A 13,950-nucleotide genomic window follows, 5' to 3' on the forward strand; every position below is an offset into this window, starting at 1 on the left:
CAAACACTTGAATAGGCAATGACCATAGCTAAACTATGCTTTTCATAATATAACTACCGCTCGTAATTATTTCAATGTTACCTGCTTTTCTTTTGCCTAAATACAAATGGAGTGAAGTGAATTATTTCTTGAAAAGAAAATTATTTGAAATTAATTTTGAAGTAATAAAACATCTGCAAGCATTCATTTAGATTTCCCATTTAGAGATTCTGGTGTATATATCTTAATTTCGGGATGATAAATGCTGATACAATTACAATTTAAAAAAAAGTGTTTACAGTCATTGTGCTGATACAAGTCAAGGCTACGCAAGGTACATGTTGAACATCCAAACCGCAAGAGGGCGACGTCAACAAAATGAACGCGACAATTGACAAGAAAAAAAAAACGTATATTAGGAAAGCCTTCCGAGGTCAACGTCCTCTTCCCTCTTGCAACGGGTTCGCCAACATGGTAAGCCAAAATTTCAGCCTGAACCGATCTGTAAAATCTTAAGTAATCCATTAGTTTGACAAAATATTTTTGTTATCTTGTTAATTCTGTAAAGTAATTAGTATCTTAACAATGCATTAAGTATAATATTACATTCGATTTATTTGCTGAGACTCAAAAAAATGTGAAGTGTTTGGATTGCTATACATCCCAGATCTCTGCCTATATTATGGCTAAGTCTCATGGCCTTGTCGTTGTTTGCAGTTAGGCATTATGTCTTCTGTACTAATTATATGCATTTTATTATGGGCGTTTAAGCCTGAAGTCACAATTTGAGGCAGGGAAATTATTACTTCGTCTTAGTTGGATAGCTAGCCAGGTGTACCTAGCCTGATTGCTAATGGAGCTAACGCGGTTGTCCATCGCTGTATTCTCAGGTGAACGTGCCGAAGACCCGGCGCACGTACTGCAAAAAGTGCAAGAAGCACCAGCCTCACAAAGTTACCCAGTACAAGAAGGGAAAGGATTCTCTTTACGCCCAGGGTAAGTACGGTTGTCATTCTCGATTCCGATTGAATGGGCCTGACTAGTTAGCCTACAACTTGGCCGGCTAAGTAACAGCAAACGATGTTAACCGCTTTGCAATTTTGTAGGTAAGCGGAGATACGACCGTAAGCAGTCCGGTTATGGTGGCCAGACCAAGCCTATTTTCCGTAAAAAGGTAAGTTTCATGTTCTGAAGTTGTGCGTTAACATTCTGTTAGCTTATACAGTAGTACACTACGCCTGCCATGTGTTTGTAGGCATAATCATTCAATTCATTAAGACATTGCCGCAGACATCTTATTCGCTGGTCATTGTTGTAATAATAGGCCAAGACTACAAAGAAGATTGTGCTGAGGCTTGAGTGCGTAGAGCCAAACTGCAGATCAAAGAGGATGGTTCCCATTAAAAGATGCAAGCACTTTGAATTGGGTGGAGACAAGAAGAGAAAGGTAAGTTGTCTCTGGGTTCTACACGAGGGCATTAGTTTGCTCAGAATTCATGTATTGGACTTTTTTGTAGGTAGTTGTATCAATCACCAACTGTCAGAGAATGGTAGTTTCTGTATGCTTTGTCGACATAATTACTAGGATGGAAGGCTGAATGTTTTGATGGATCAATCCTGGATATGTTCTGATTACTTGTTGGTTTTTAGACATCCATTGCTTATTTTGCTGATCTCCTCATAAAAATCGTTTAGTCTTGGCGTTTCCACAAATTGTACTGTTGCATTTGTTGAGCACAGATGTTTGTGGATCTCTAAGGTATTTGTGAACATGGTTTATTGTGAGTTCTGAGCTGCTTATTTGTTTTCAACCTACTTCTAGCTCTGATCTGTTATTGCAGCATACTGAGCTCTAAAAATGTAATTGTACTCTAGGCATTGAGATTGAGTTTAAATGCACTATAAAAATGTGCGTTTTGGGCTGAACTCTTTTTTTTGCAAGGCGGTTGGCTGACATGGTTAACTATTTGGGACTTTCTACATCTTGATATTCATAGACACTCAGGCTAGTTAACTGTGCGCTGGTTAGCATGCTAACCTAAGTGCATATCTGGCCAACACAAAGCACAGGCTGGTGGCATAATCTCTGTTGGGATTTATTGAATGAGATGGTGATTGTGACTGCAGAGTTGTATGGTACCACCTGTGCTCTAAGTCCTAAATATTAATGGTATGTGTAGTGGAGACAGGAGTCAGGATGCTGTGAAGTATAGTTTCATTGTACATTTAAACTTTACATATTGGTTAGAGGTGTACTATTGGGCCTCAGATGGCGTCAAAACCGGTATACTTGTGAGGGTAAGGAGATCATTGCTAATTCTGAGGTCAATCACTTTGATCTTCAGGCAGCATTCATAGAACTGTATTTAAAAATGCATTATGGCTACAAAAGTTGGCGCATTAGTTGGCACATTCATTTCTTACCGTGAGGATGGAACAGTGTTCACCTTTTGAGGTTCAGAGTTGGTTGTTACTGACAGTTGGTGGTCTTTTGGTAATACATATGCAGCAGGTACTTGTGGGATTATGTAAGTGTTTGTTTGGATCCATTTTGTCTATGGAAAACTGACTTTTTCTGTTTCTCTGTTTCAGGGCCAGGTCATCCAGTTCTAAGCTGGGTCATCGGACCGGACTTTCAGTTTTCAATAAAGTGCTAAAAATGAACCTTACATGTGTGGTCTTCACTAAATGTTGGTCAATTGAATGGGTCTCTTGATACGGTACGGTATACACATTTATTGAGGGAATGGAACAGATAAAAGTAGTTATTTACTACTTTAATGGGTAAATATTGAGAGAAATTCAGAGATCGGGTGATCCAAACAGCAGAGAGAAGTTGGTGGAACATGTACGTCACTTATTTTAGTTCTTTCAATGAGGAACTAGTCAATTTTAAATTCTGGGGTAGCTACAGAAAGGAGGCCCTTAACAATTTAGTACCAGTACCAAGAGGCTTTTCATTCAATTTGGTAGCTGAGCATCATGCTGTCTTAAACAGAATTTATAAAAACATCAATCATACAATGGGGTAAGGGGTGGGAGGCTTGGGTGGGGAATACTCCTTGGGAGTACGGACCTGGGTAAGTAGGAGTTTAACCCCCATCTAAGGGACGGGGTGAGGGTGGTATGGCTGCCTGGCACTGAAGCAAGATTGGGGTAAGGGAAAGTGGTCTGTGAGCGCCTTAGCCCTATTCACTGGCTCGCTTTCAGCGGCCTCATTAAGACTCCTTTGAATGACTCTCTCCGATATGTGACGATACTAGGTGTCAGTACAAAAGTTCAAGCATCTTTTGTCATTCTTAGTGTCTAGAAGGCATTCTGTAATTTAATCTCATTCGCGCTAATTTTGCATTAGTCTATATGATCTTTATGTATAGCCCTCGTGTCAATCGGCGAGATTGATAGCAACAACCTTTTAAAACCATTAATAGACTAGGGGACGTAGTTGTGGGCAAACGCAGGTCCCGGCTTTGTTTTTAGTGACCTAAAGCTTATCTACTCTATACTTGGGCTTCCTTATACAATACATAAGTGGTGATTGAATATATATCCGCAGTTAGATGTAGACTTGTACATTATGACGTGGTGATGTATGTTTTATATTTCATCTTTTTTTTTTTCATCTGGGATTTGGCGTCAATTTGGTGATCTCACCATCGGGCATCGCTGACCTGTGTGTGTGTGGCATATTTCACCCGTTTACTCAACTTTTTGAGTGTAGCATTCACCATCATGCTGTAATGTGCATTTGGGGTAAAAAATGACAATTGTGTTAACCTGTCTTGTACTTCAGGTAGACATGTTCAAATTGTGTTTATTAAAGTACATATGAAATACTCAATTTTATAAAGTGCTTAAATCTATGTTCCCTTAATAACCTTTCCCTGAGTAGTCCTGAATTTGAGTAACTGTCAGTAGTGCTGTGCCTGAGGGGTTGATCTTCAGTATCTGCTTGCTGAAGAGGGCCTGGACCCCCAGCTCCTGGTACGTGGGCAGGATCTGGGTGACATTACACCTGGGGTTGCAGTACTGCCAACTGGGCAGAGTAGCCAGTGTGAGGGGGAACCCTCTCGGACCTCCAATCTCCTGCCTGTTGAGGATCGCCAGGGCCAGCCTGGCTCCGGATAGTGGTCGCTCCCACATCTCAAAGCTGTCCACCTTCCAAAGCAAGACAGGGTAGTGATTACCTCAACTGACTCAGTTGCTTAGATACAAGATGTGGGATTGATCCTGTGCCCCTTCCAGTAGTTGATCAAATTTAAGGTGACTGGATAATCCTGCCAGTTCTTTGCTTGTTAATATTTAGTTCAGTTCTGTGTTTGATCTGGTGTATTCTGATTAAGTTTATTGTGATGACTGCACCTATCTTGACTGGAATTAAGGATCAGCAAGTACATTACTGATTAATAATGGTCAGAACTTTTTTCTACTCCTGAGTAAGAACTGAAGACACGTTAGGCTTTTTCCTTTTGGTCTATGATCTACTCTGCACATCTATGTGGTGCTCATTTCCTAAGCATGATAGACATGTCTTGCTTTCCTGTAGAAGACAGCATAGCACCAGAGTGTATTTCCCGTAATATACCATATTCAACACCAAAAGATGAAACCATTACCGTTCCAGTCCGGTAGCCCTGTTTCCCCAGTGGGTCCTGGCTGATGCCGATGATTCGCCGATTCTGCAGCAGCTCTTTGGACTTGGGACAGATGTCTCGCAGGTCATTGGACATCAGCAGTGGGGCCGCCATGATAGCCCACAGGGCCATCTGAGACTGCTGCTGGCTGTGACTCAGTCCAAAGTTCCCAATGACCAGCTGGAAGTTGAAGAAGGTAAAATTCTTAGCAAGGATTTTTCTCCCTTTCGAACTGGCAGATAAAATACCTGACATTAAGGTGAAAATACCATGTCTGGATCATTCCACCCGCCAGGCCCAGCAGCAGGGGTGAGGATCTTCTGATTGGTCGCTGTCCAGTCCAGAATGGTCTTAACACTACTCCACGAGTCGTACACGTCTGCAAAGTTTCGCCAGTGGTTACACGTCTCCCGTATTGCAGTGTAATTAGGCTGAGAAAAGAAAAAAAGGAATCCATTTAAAATCAGCTTCCACACCATGAACTACGAACCACTTGTTCAAGGCATGATTTCACTCTTTTATACACTCTTTGGCACACGCTAAATTGTGAATGACTATTGAAATGTGCAGGACATTTTATTTTAATCACTTGCTTACCTCATGAAATGGCCATTCGTATAGTGGCCACTCACAGGAGTACACGATGCTTCTTCCAGTTTGATTCAAAGCTCTGGACATATTCTTATAACCTTAAACATGTCAACAGAAACGGATGGTGTAACTGTAAAGTTCTATACAAATTGCAGTGTTTTTACAAAATAACTGTCACTTAATACCTTCTCCAAGCATAGTCCAGTTCATATAGCAGCCATCGAACTTCAACAAATCCACCCCCCATTCGGCAAAGGTTTTGGCATCAGTTTCATAGTAGCCAAGGCTACCAGGATAGCCACCACACGTCATGGACCCCACATCTGCATAGATTCCCAATTTTAATCCCCTGGAATGAACCTGAGAGAAGACAGCAAGTTCTTACACTATCATATTGCAAGGCCTTCATAGTGTACCAACACAAGGACACCTGAAGAGGGCAGTATTGTGTAAACCAAATTAGGTAGTCTATGGACTATACAGTATTTTGAACCAACACTTAAGACAGAAATGTAAATTAAATAATATTCAGAGATGGATTCTGTGTAATCTGTGAAACACATTATCATATTTTAATTTATGGTAAAACAGCATGGACCACTGTGATGGTTTGACGGTGTACTGACAGCAGGACTGGCGTCACGTCATAAGGCAGCCGTGCCCACAGTTATAATTGAATTGTAACAACAGTAACATTGTTGAGAATAGGCCACTCACATAGTCTGCCAGCTTCTTGATGCCACTGGGAAATCTCTTGGGGTCCGCCTGCAGGCGTCCCTGGGCATCTCGCTGGTGGTGAGGCCAGCAGTCGTCTATGCACACGTACTCATACCCCGCCTCAAGCCAGCCCTCCTTGACCATGACATCAGCCATCTGCATGTACAGCTCCTCTCTGCCAGGCCACAGGTTGAGCCAAACAAAGAGAACAGTTCCAGGTCACTAGATTTTAAGTCAGCTTTATTTCTCAACTGTAAGGTTCTCAGGGGCTTCTTGTTGGTGCCCTTTCCGTGTACCTCTTATAGATGGAAAACACAAAAGCTGAAAAAGTAACCCACTGAGCAGGCTAAATGGATGGATGGATACTTTATTAATCCAGAGGGAAATTTAGGGCATCCAGTAGCTTATACACTTTACTTAACTCACAAACATACATACATAAATCACATACACAAAGGGAGAACATGTTCACAGGGAGTGGGGTGTTTACAGATACAGGATAGATCTGACCCAATAGTACAGTGTGCATTGATTGTGACAGTGTTGATGTCCACGAGGAAAGTAGTGCAAAGAGTGAATGTGCTTGTGTGGGTAGTGCAAATTGAGCTTGGTGAATTGAATGACGAAGGTGTAAGATAGCTGGTGTAAGGTGATCACGTTGTTTCGCGTTATTACTATGACATTGATGTCATTTCTATATCAATTTCATTTCGTTGTGCAAGAGGAATGAAAAGCACATGACCAAGGAATCACCATATGACTTCTGGGCTGATCATGCAACCTCTGACGATTCATGTCGTGATTATCTGAACACAGTGTTGACATTATCTGTAATTCTGATGTACGTGCAGTGGTGAGTTCTATCTGACCTCTGTTAACATACAGTTTGTTTCAGAGCAATCGAGGTGTGTGACATTCACGTCGACGCGATGGTTTTACAACACCACCGTGAGTTCAGTGATCATAAGACCTGTGGCGATCATTCTTCTCAAAGTTGAAAATATGATTTATTTCAGAGTTTACATGTGGAATTTGAGATGTTTGATTGCCAAAGGCCAACACGTCTTATTTGGGTCATATTCTGTGTTATTTGAGCTCTTACCTTATGCAGTTCTGAGGGTCCATGTTACAATCAATGTTACACATGAATCTCTCCCAGTGCAACCATCCCATTGTAGGAGTCAGGGCAAGACCATTGTCTAACGCTTGCACTGGATGGACAGACACGCACACAACCGCTATAAGTAGGTAAATCATCATCATTCTGTAAAGAATGGGGTCTCTTCTCGTCTGTACACTGCAACCTGTTTCCACATTACCGCGCAGCGACAAAAACGCAGGAGTAGCTTCCTTGTTTGAATGGAGACCAGCCCACTTACAGAGACGGACTTTGAAATTAATCATTTAGATGAAACATATTTCCTGTGATCCTGTGCTTCAAGCAATTAAAATGTATTTGTAACTGCCTTCCGCATGGACCACCCTCTCAGTTTGTGTACTTCCTGCTTCCTCACGTTACAATGTACACATTGCGGTTCACTGGTGTGTCACGTGACCGAAAAATTACATTCTCAATCGAATCTTCCTTTCCCCCTCTTTTGCAGGAGCACCTTTCTTGCTATTCGTGTAACGTAGGCTACCAAATATTTCTTAAACCTTATTACTGCTATCAGATGTTAGGGGTTGAAAGCTTGGCCCGGAGACATTCGTCTATGTCTGTCTATGTACATAAATAATCTCAATATTCTGATTTACAAAACATGCTTACACATATTTCCAATCAGTATTTTCATTGTGAACATTTAGGTTGTAGTAGGCTACATGTCTAAAGGCTAAATTAGTAGTTAAAGTTATATCTCTACTAAATGTAGAAATGTGTTCAACCCCTTACATTAATATTCAGTAGTGAACTCCTTTGCTGCCACAGCAGCCTTAAGTTTTTCGAAGTGAGACAGTCAGCGTCATTGCAGTGTTTCCCCTCCTTGGTAGAATTTCTGAACATTTAAGTTGAACTTGATGGGATGGTGGTCCTGGACTGTAGTGCCACATATATAATATTCACTTCACTGTATTTGAGCCACTCCAGTGTTTCTTTAACCTTGTGCCTTAGGTAGTTGGTCTACGGGTAAGCAATCCTTCTCCCAAGCCCTAGTTTTACAATAGGCCGCAACAGGTTTTCTTGCTATATTGTGTAGAATTTCTTTCCATTCATTTTCCCTTTAATTCTAAAAAGTTTACCACTTCCCTCAAATAATAAATATCCAGCAGGACATATATAGGGGAATTACAACTGACAGCGGTACCTTCCCGTCCTTTATGATATTGTATTGTAGTCAATCAGCTTTTAGGAAATTTAGTTACCCTTCAAACACAACAAACCTTTGCAAAATCCTGGAGGGATCACAATTTTTTGGAATCCCTACAGGAAATTGATTTTAACCACAATTGTTGAGAATTCACAACAATCACAACAAAAGACTGGCTTAAGAGCAGATCACGTGCATTGGCGTTACATGCTTGTTAGGGAAACGTGTGTAAAAAATGAACGAACGAACGTTCGTATTATCACTCCTAGACAACACCAGCCCAGTTATGGTCAAATAACTGGTACCTGTGTATCATTTGTGAAGAATTTGTGATCTGCCTTAATCTGGAACTCAGAAACACAGATGTTTAAATATGCAAGTAGTATATGACAGTTTTTAATTTATTTAGTTAGCAGACAAATAACTAGAGCCTTTGGAAATGTACTAAAGCACCACTGTTCGCAATAAAAATACTGATTGGAAAATATGTTTAAGTTTCTTTTGTAATTGTGAAAATGATGACTTTCAGGGGGGTTGAATATTTTCACTAGGCTCTGTATGTGTGTATGCACATGGATAACAAAAGCTGATACCAGAGGAGCTTCTGGTCATTACTGAGATTATCACAATACCGTCATCCCTCTTCTTCTTGTGACTTGAAAGCAAGTATAAATAAATACAACACCTGGCCTTTTACTGAAATGTCAAGGGGTGTGTGTTTCAACCTAAACACTATCAAAGACACCATTGAGGGACAGGTCTGAAATAAACAATTTGTCACCCGCTGTAGTTTATATCAAAGCAAGAGCAAAGGCACCACATCTCTAAATGTCAGATTTCAATTTTACTCGCACTGCCCCGTCTTGATGGATGGACCAATCGAATTACTTAGTACTTAGTTACAAATCTACTTTCCTCCAGCGTAACGGCATCTTGGCCGAGGCAATGATAGATCCTCCAATTTTTTGGCTTGCTGGATCGCACGAAAGCACACAAGCCTATCTGTACCTTCTTGATAGATAACAGATGGATTGCATGGCTTCCCATCCCACCCTTTCCCTTAGGACTTGATTGTCAATCCATCAGATTCCTTTCTGCACCAGTGTCACCTAATGGAAAGAATTGTCACCTCTGGCTTATGTATGGCACTTTCATGAGGGGAAGGGCCAAGTAAATGGAGAAAGAGCACAGCCACAGTATCTTTATTTTAAATTCAAATAAGTTCATAACTATTGAACTGTCAGCACCTCTCATTTAAAAGGAATCCACTATCGGCCTGACCTCTGACCCCTTTAAAGATTGCTGTGCATCATCCGCCCAGTGGCAGGAGTAGAGCAACATGAACTGACCAGACAAATCTATCATAGTTCAGCGGTCAAAACTCAGTAACCCAGGTAACAGTGATACAATGTGTTAAATTGACTTGAATTCATTACTTTTTTTAAATGGTAAAGGCATATACTCTTGTTTACTTCTCTATAGAAATCCGTATGAGGAGCTGCAGGCTGCTGGATCTCAGTCACATAGGTCACCTCGGTCACCTCTGTCACCGTGCTGATGTTGAGGGCTCACCGGTGAAATAAGCCATGAAGCCACTTCATTCCCTGAAAGCCAGCCGTCTCTATGTCAAGTAGCCCAAACCATCAGGGTGTGCATCTGATTGAGAAAACACCGGTGGGTTGTCTGGTAAGGAGTCTGAAAAATTACGCCCTTAATTCAATTTTTATTTTTATCCCGCCGAGAAAATGGTTTCCAATAATGGCCTGTTTTTTGATTGTGAACAATTATTATTAAGAATGATCTCGGAGCTAGCAGCTCAGTGGAGAGCTGCAAGGCCGAGGTGAGAGAGGGAGTGGGCCTCCAGTATATTTGGAAGAAAATCCATTTTAATAGCGAGATCAATACATGATTCAGTTCAAAGTCCTTTAAGACGTCAGACCACAAACAAAAATGACCTTCAACTAAGCTATGATTACTACTGTGCCAGGCTGCGGCTGCCTCCCCTAATCTCGCTCTAAGGAAACACAATGATCTTCGGCTCCTGTTACAATTAGATTGTACTGCTTATTGCTGCAGTGTTTCTCAAGACCACTAAATGGCAAAATCAATGGGAGCATAAGCCTTACTCCTTCTCGCTTACCTTCCTCTCTGGAGAAATGAAGGCATCGCCCCAGGAGTTATTGTCAGGTGTTTTTTTTTTTAGTTATTATTCACGATTTCCGTGTTATTCTCCATGTTTTTTTTCTAATGCAGATGTTGTTTCTTGTAAAAAAAAAAAAAAGTGTGCCACGCTTATGCCTGGTAGCTGGGAGGAGCATGAATACTCTGACAAATACATGTGTGAAATTAGCTGGACTGTGATATGTACTTTAGAAAAAGCCCGCAGCTCAAAGCACTGTAAAGACAAGATGTGCAGTTTCACAGTATACATGCTAGATTAGCCTTTTGATACAACATATGCATTTTCTGTCATTCTATATAGTTTTGAGTAATTTTCTCGAACAGCGTCGTGTTAAGGCACCTAATATTGTGCATATTTTGGACCCTCACTACGGTGATGTATAAACCGCAACTTAAAACACATTCTGTTGTAGTGATTGTGTTCAGTATTCCCTTCACTTTTCTCTCTGGCTAAAATAACTGTTCCTGGCACCGTGAATAAGCCCACACCTGAGCCTAAACTAACCGACACAATACACAACACAACTCTGCGCTTAACCATACTGTCACAAGCCACACCACACCACCATATCTTTTCTCATACCCATTTATCAGGTCTGGGTGACATGTTGCTTCCAAGCGATCTTCTCCTCCATATGTGCTGTGAGGGACCCCGACTGGGAAATCTGATAGCATTAGGCTTTATCAGCTACGGCTGGGAGAATCTTCCTGCTTGTTTCAATGGGTGGCGTTGCATCTCAGATTCTCTCATAAAACTCAAATGAAATGATGACAGCTTTTAAACTGTGCTATAATTGATAATCATGGTTGATGTGTACTATCAAAGACACTTTGCCCACACAATTTTGAGATTTATTTGTTTTTTGGACAATTTCACTCGGGTATAGGTTATTGAATAGCAGCAGAAGGCTAGATCTTTTCAGCAAATCATTTCAATTGATTATCGTAAGTGGTAATGATCCATTTAATTTGAGGGTTGTAAACTAGCTTGGTGAGTGGGTAAATACCTGTTTCCTTTCCATATATTGGTATGTAACGAGACCTTAATCCATATTTTCTCATTCCAGTGGCATCTCTGCATTGTGCTCAGGCAGACATTCCCATCATGCTAAAATGGAGAAAGTACAATTCATTACTTCCGTTACACTTGAGTGGCAAGCATGGCAACATGGGATTCCTTTGGTGTAGGTAAAATTGGATTAGAATTAGTCTGCATCCTTTTTGAACAAATCAATTTGAGACATGCACCAGAAGCACGGTAGGGGAATTATTTCCCATCCTTAAAAGGGAAATGGTATGTATTCAATTGGAGCCAGGATCCTACGATAGGTCTGGCCTGACAGTTCCTAGACACATCAGGAAGCCTCTTTTAACTGTGTGATGAATGCTGTTTCATCACGGGCCGAATGCAACTCAAGCTGAACAAACACACCACTTAACTGCTCTAGTTATTTCATCCGTGTGGGCTATTGTCAACCATAACCATGTGATTTATGTCAGTAGTATACAGCACATGCCTGATTTTATTTTATTCAATTTTAAGTTATGTGGCCCCATACACCTTCATGGGGGGATGGCAAGCTTCAGTAAAGATGGTGATACACTAATATATGTGAACACATTAATCCTTAACGATACAAACGCATCACCTTAAAGACTTAAAAAAGTGGGCATCTGTGGCCATTACCGATGAAATTGATTTCAAGGAGGTCAGGAAAAACAATCCGAGAGCCAACCCTCATTATTTGTTTTCCATTCAACTCTATGGTTCTCTCCTCAACCCCTCGCAGTCATCAGGTGGTGGGAAATGTCTAATTAAAGTGGAGTGTGAGACCTTGAATTGATCGCCCGTGGTGCGGACTGAGTTTTAAGGGTGTTCTGACTCAACCTGTGGTGACTCAAGCATCATTTGGTTTAGCCTCGTCCCCACACCAGCTGCTTCTCCTGTGGGGATGTGGGTGACTAAAGTGTGTGTGCGTGTGTGTGTGTGTGTGTGTGTGTGTGTGTGTGTGTGTGTGTGTGTGTGTGTGTGTGTGTGTGTAGGCGTGTGTAGGTGTGTGTGTGTGTGTGTGTGTGTGTGTGTGTGTGTGCCTGTATGTGTGTAGGTGTGTGTGTGTGTGTGTGTGGGGGGGGGCTAAAGAAAAACCCATGAAGTTGGAAGTTGAAGAGGAAATAGAGAGGAGAAAGACTCAAGATGCTCAGCACGGATGAGTGGTTGACAAATGGCCGCCACGTTTTGGGTACACATTTATTTCCTCCCATTACGAGTGATGCCAGTGTCCGGGGCAGATGTGAGCCCAGCGAGAGATTTTATGCCCCTGTGCTTAAAGTGACACATTGCAGTCGTGGAGAAAGAGTCAAGGATGGGGGGGCCGAACGCAGTACTGTAAATAATGGGGTAGAGGAAGCAACTCCACCACCCTCTGGATGCAGCCGGGGCACCAGCCTCTGCAGCTCGACGCCATCAAGAGAGGCAACGGAGCCAGGCTCTCCCTCTCACAACAGAGTGGTACTAAAGAGAGATGATGTGATTTTTATGATGAAGGTCCCGGCAGAGAGAGAGATGTCGTTGGCGATGATGATGGTGGTGGCGTAGGGAGTTCGGGGAGGGGCGGATGGTTGATGATGATGATGATGATGATGATGATGGTGGTGGTGGTGGTGGGGGGGTGGTTGGACGGTGGATTGCTCATATCCCCACGTCCTCTTGGGTTCCGTTTCATTCCCCTCTCCCACAGAGTCATCACCAGCCTGCTCTTCAGAAGGCAGCGGTTGCTGTGGCAACAGGAGTTGTTCTGTATCAGTGCCCCCACCAGCCACCACTCAGACAATCATCTTTAGTTTGTTAACCAGGGCTGTGGAGAGTAAAGCCTTTGTACATCTCACAAGTACAGCTTGCTGGTGCAAAATTCATGTTATTCAGTTAGTCACACATTTAAAAGTGCAAGAACCTCTTTGATTTTAATGAACTCGTCACTCCACTGATCTTAGCCGGAGAGACGGGACCAGGCGGTTTTGAATAATAAAGGGCAACTTTTAACTTTAACTTTTAAAATAGCATTATTTTCATGTATGGCAAATGTTTTCGCCGCTCACGTAACAAACAAGCCATAATATGTTCAGAGGTAGCTTTATGTGTGTCAAAAATCCAATCAGGATTACACTTAATCTCTGGAGGTGAGGGTGAGGACATCCGAGCCAAAAACACACCTTCGAGGCACCTTCAAAATATTTTTGTAGTTCACAATTCACCGAAGCCAGCCCTCAATACCTTCTCTGTGAGCACGACAGTGACTGACAACAGTGAGGTGCAGACGCCATAGAAGCTCATGGTATCCCAGTCTGCCCCATGAAACAGCCTGCCTCTTATCGATCCTGTGATGGATGTGGTGAGGCGTGGGTCTGTATACGCACCCTGAGTTTTACACTGGATCTGAGATTTATGTTCAACTTGAAAAAAAAAAAAAAGCTCTGCCGCACAAGTCTGGAAAATTAGCCGATGATAGATCTGACTGAATGCTATTTATCCTTTTTTTCCTGAA

The 13,950-nt window shown here is 41.9% G+C and overlaps 2 protein-coding genes across 2 annotated transcripts; one reads left to right on the forward strand and one right to left on the reverse strand.

The window, feature by feature from the left end:
• Positions 1–342: 342 nt before the first annotated feature.
• Positions 343–2,643, forward strand: rpl36a (ribosomal protein L36A). Its single transcript, XM_012841486.2, has 5 exons — positions 343–453; positions 870–975; positions 1,086–1,153; positions 1,304–1,426; positions 2,572–2,643. The coding sequence occupies exons 1-5, from the start codon at positions 358–360 to the stop codon at positions 2,590–2,592; spliced, it is 414 nt and encodes a 137-aa protein (XP_012696940.2). The 5' UTR covers positions 343–357; the 3' UTR covers positions 2,593–2,643.
• Positions 2,644–3,775: 1,132 nt separating this feature from the next.
• Positions 3,776–7,414, reverse strand: gla (galactosidase, alpha). Its single transcript, XM_012840186.2, has 7 exons — positions 7,024–7,414; positions 5,922–6,096; positions 5,390–5,564; positions 5,211–5,302; positions 4,883–5,044; positions 4,596–4,793; positions 3,776–4,137 (listed from the first exon to the last, which is right to left on the reverse strand). Exons 1-7 carry the CDS (start codon positions 7,323–7,325, stop codon positions 3,850–3,852), a joined length of 1,392 nt encoding a protein of 463 aa, XP_012695640.2. The 5' UTR covers positions 7,326–7,414; the 3' UTR covers positions 3,776–3,849.
• Between the last annotated feature and the right edge of the window lie 6,536 nt (positions 7,415–13,950).

The sequence above is a fragment of the Clupea harengus genome, chromosome 20, assembly GCF_900700415.2.
Source record: "Clupea harengus chromosome 20, Ch_v2.0.2, whole genome shotgun sequence".
NCBI lineage: Eukaryota > Metazoa > Chordata > Actinopteri > Clupeiformes > Clupeidae > Clupea > Clupea harengus.

Coding starts and splice junctions, on each gene's coding strand:
- rpl36a (XM_012841486.2), top strand. CDS start 358: ATGAACGCGACAATTGACAAGAAAAAAAAAACGTATATTAGGAAAGCC. Junction 1,154..1,303: donor AGCCTATTTTCCGTAAAAAG/GTAAGTTTCATG, acceptor TTGTAATAATAG/GCCAAGACTACAAAGAAGAT. Junction 1,427..2,571: donor GTGGAGACAAGAAGAGAAAG/GTAAGTTGTCTC, acceptor TCTCTGTTTCAG/GGCCAGGTCATCCAGTTCTA.
- gla (XM_012840186.2), bottom strand. CDS start 7,325: ATGATTAATTTCAAAGTCCGTCTCTGTAAGTGGGCTGGTCTCCATTCA. Junction 5,565..5,921: donor TCAAGAAGCTGGCAGACTAT/GTGAGTGGCCTA, acceptor GTCTTCTCTCAG/GTTCATTCCAGGGGATTAAA. Junction 5,303..5,389: donor CTGGACTATGCTTGGAGAAG/GTATTAAGTGAC, acceptor GACATGTTTAAG/GTTATAAGAATATGTCCAGA.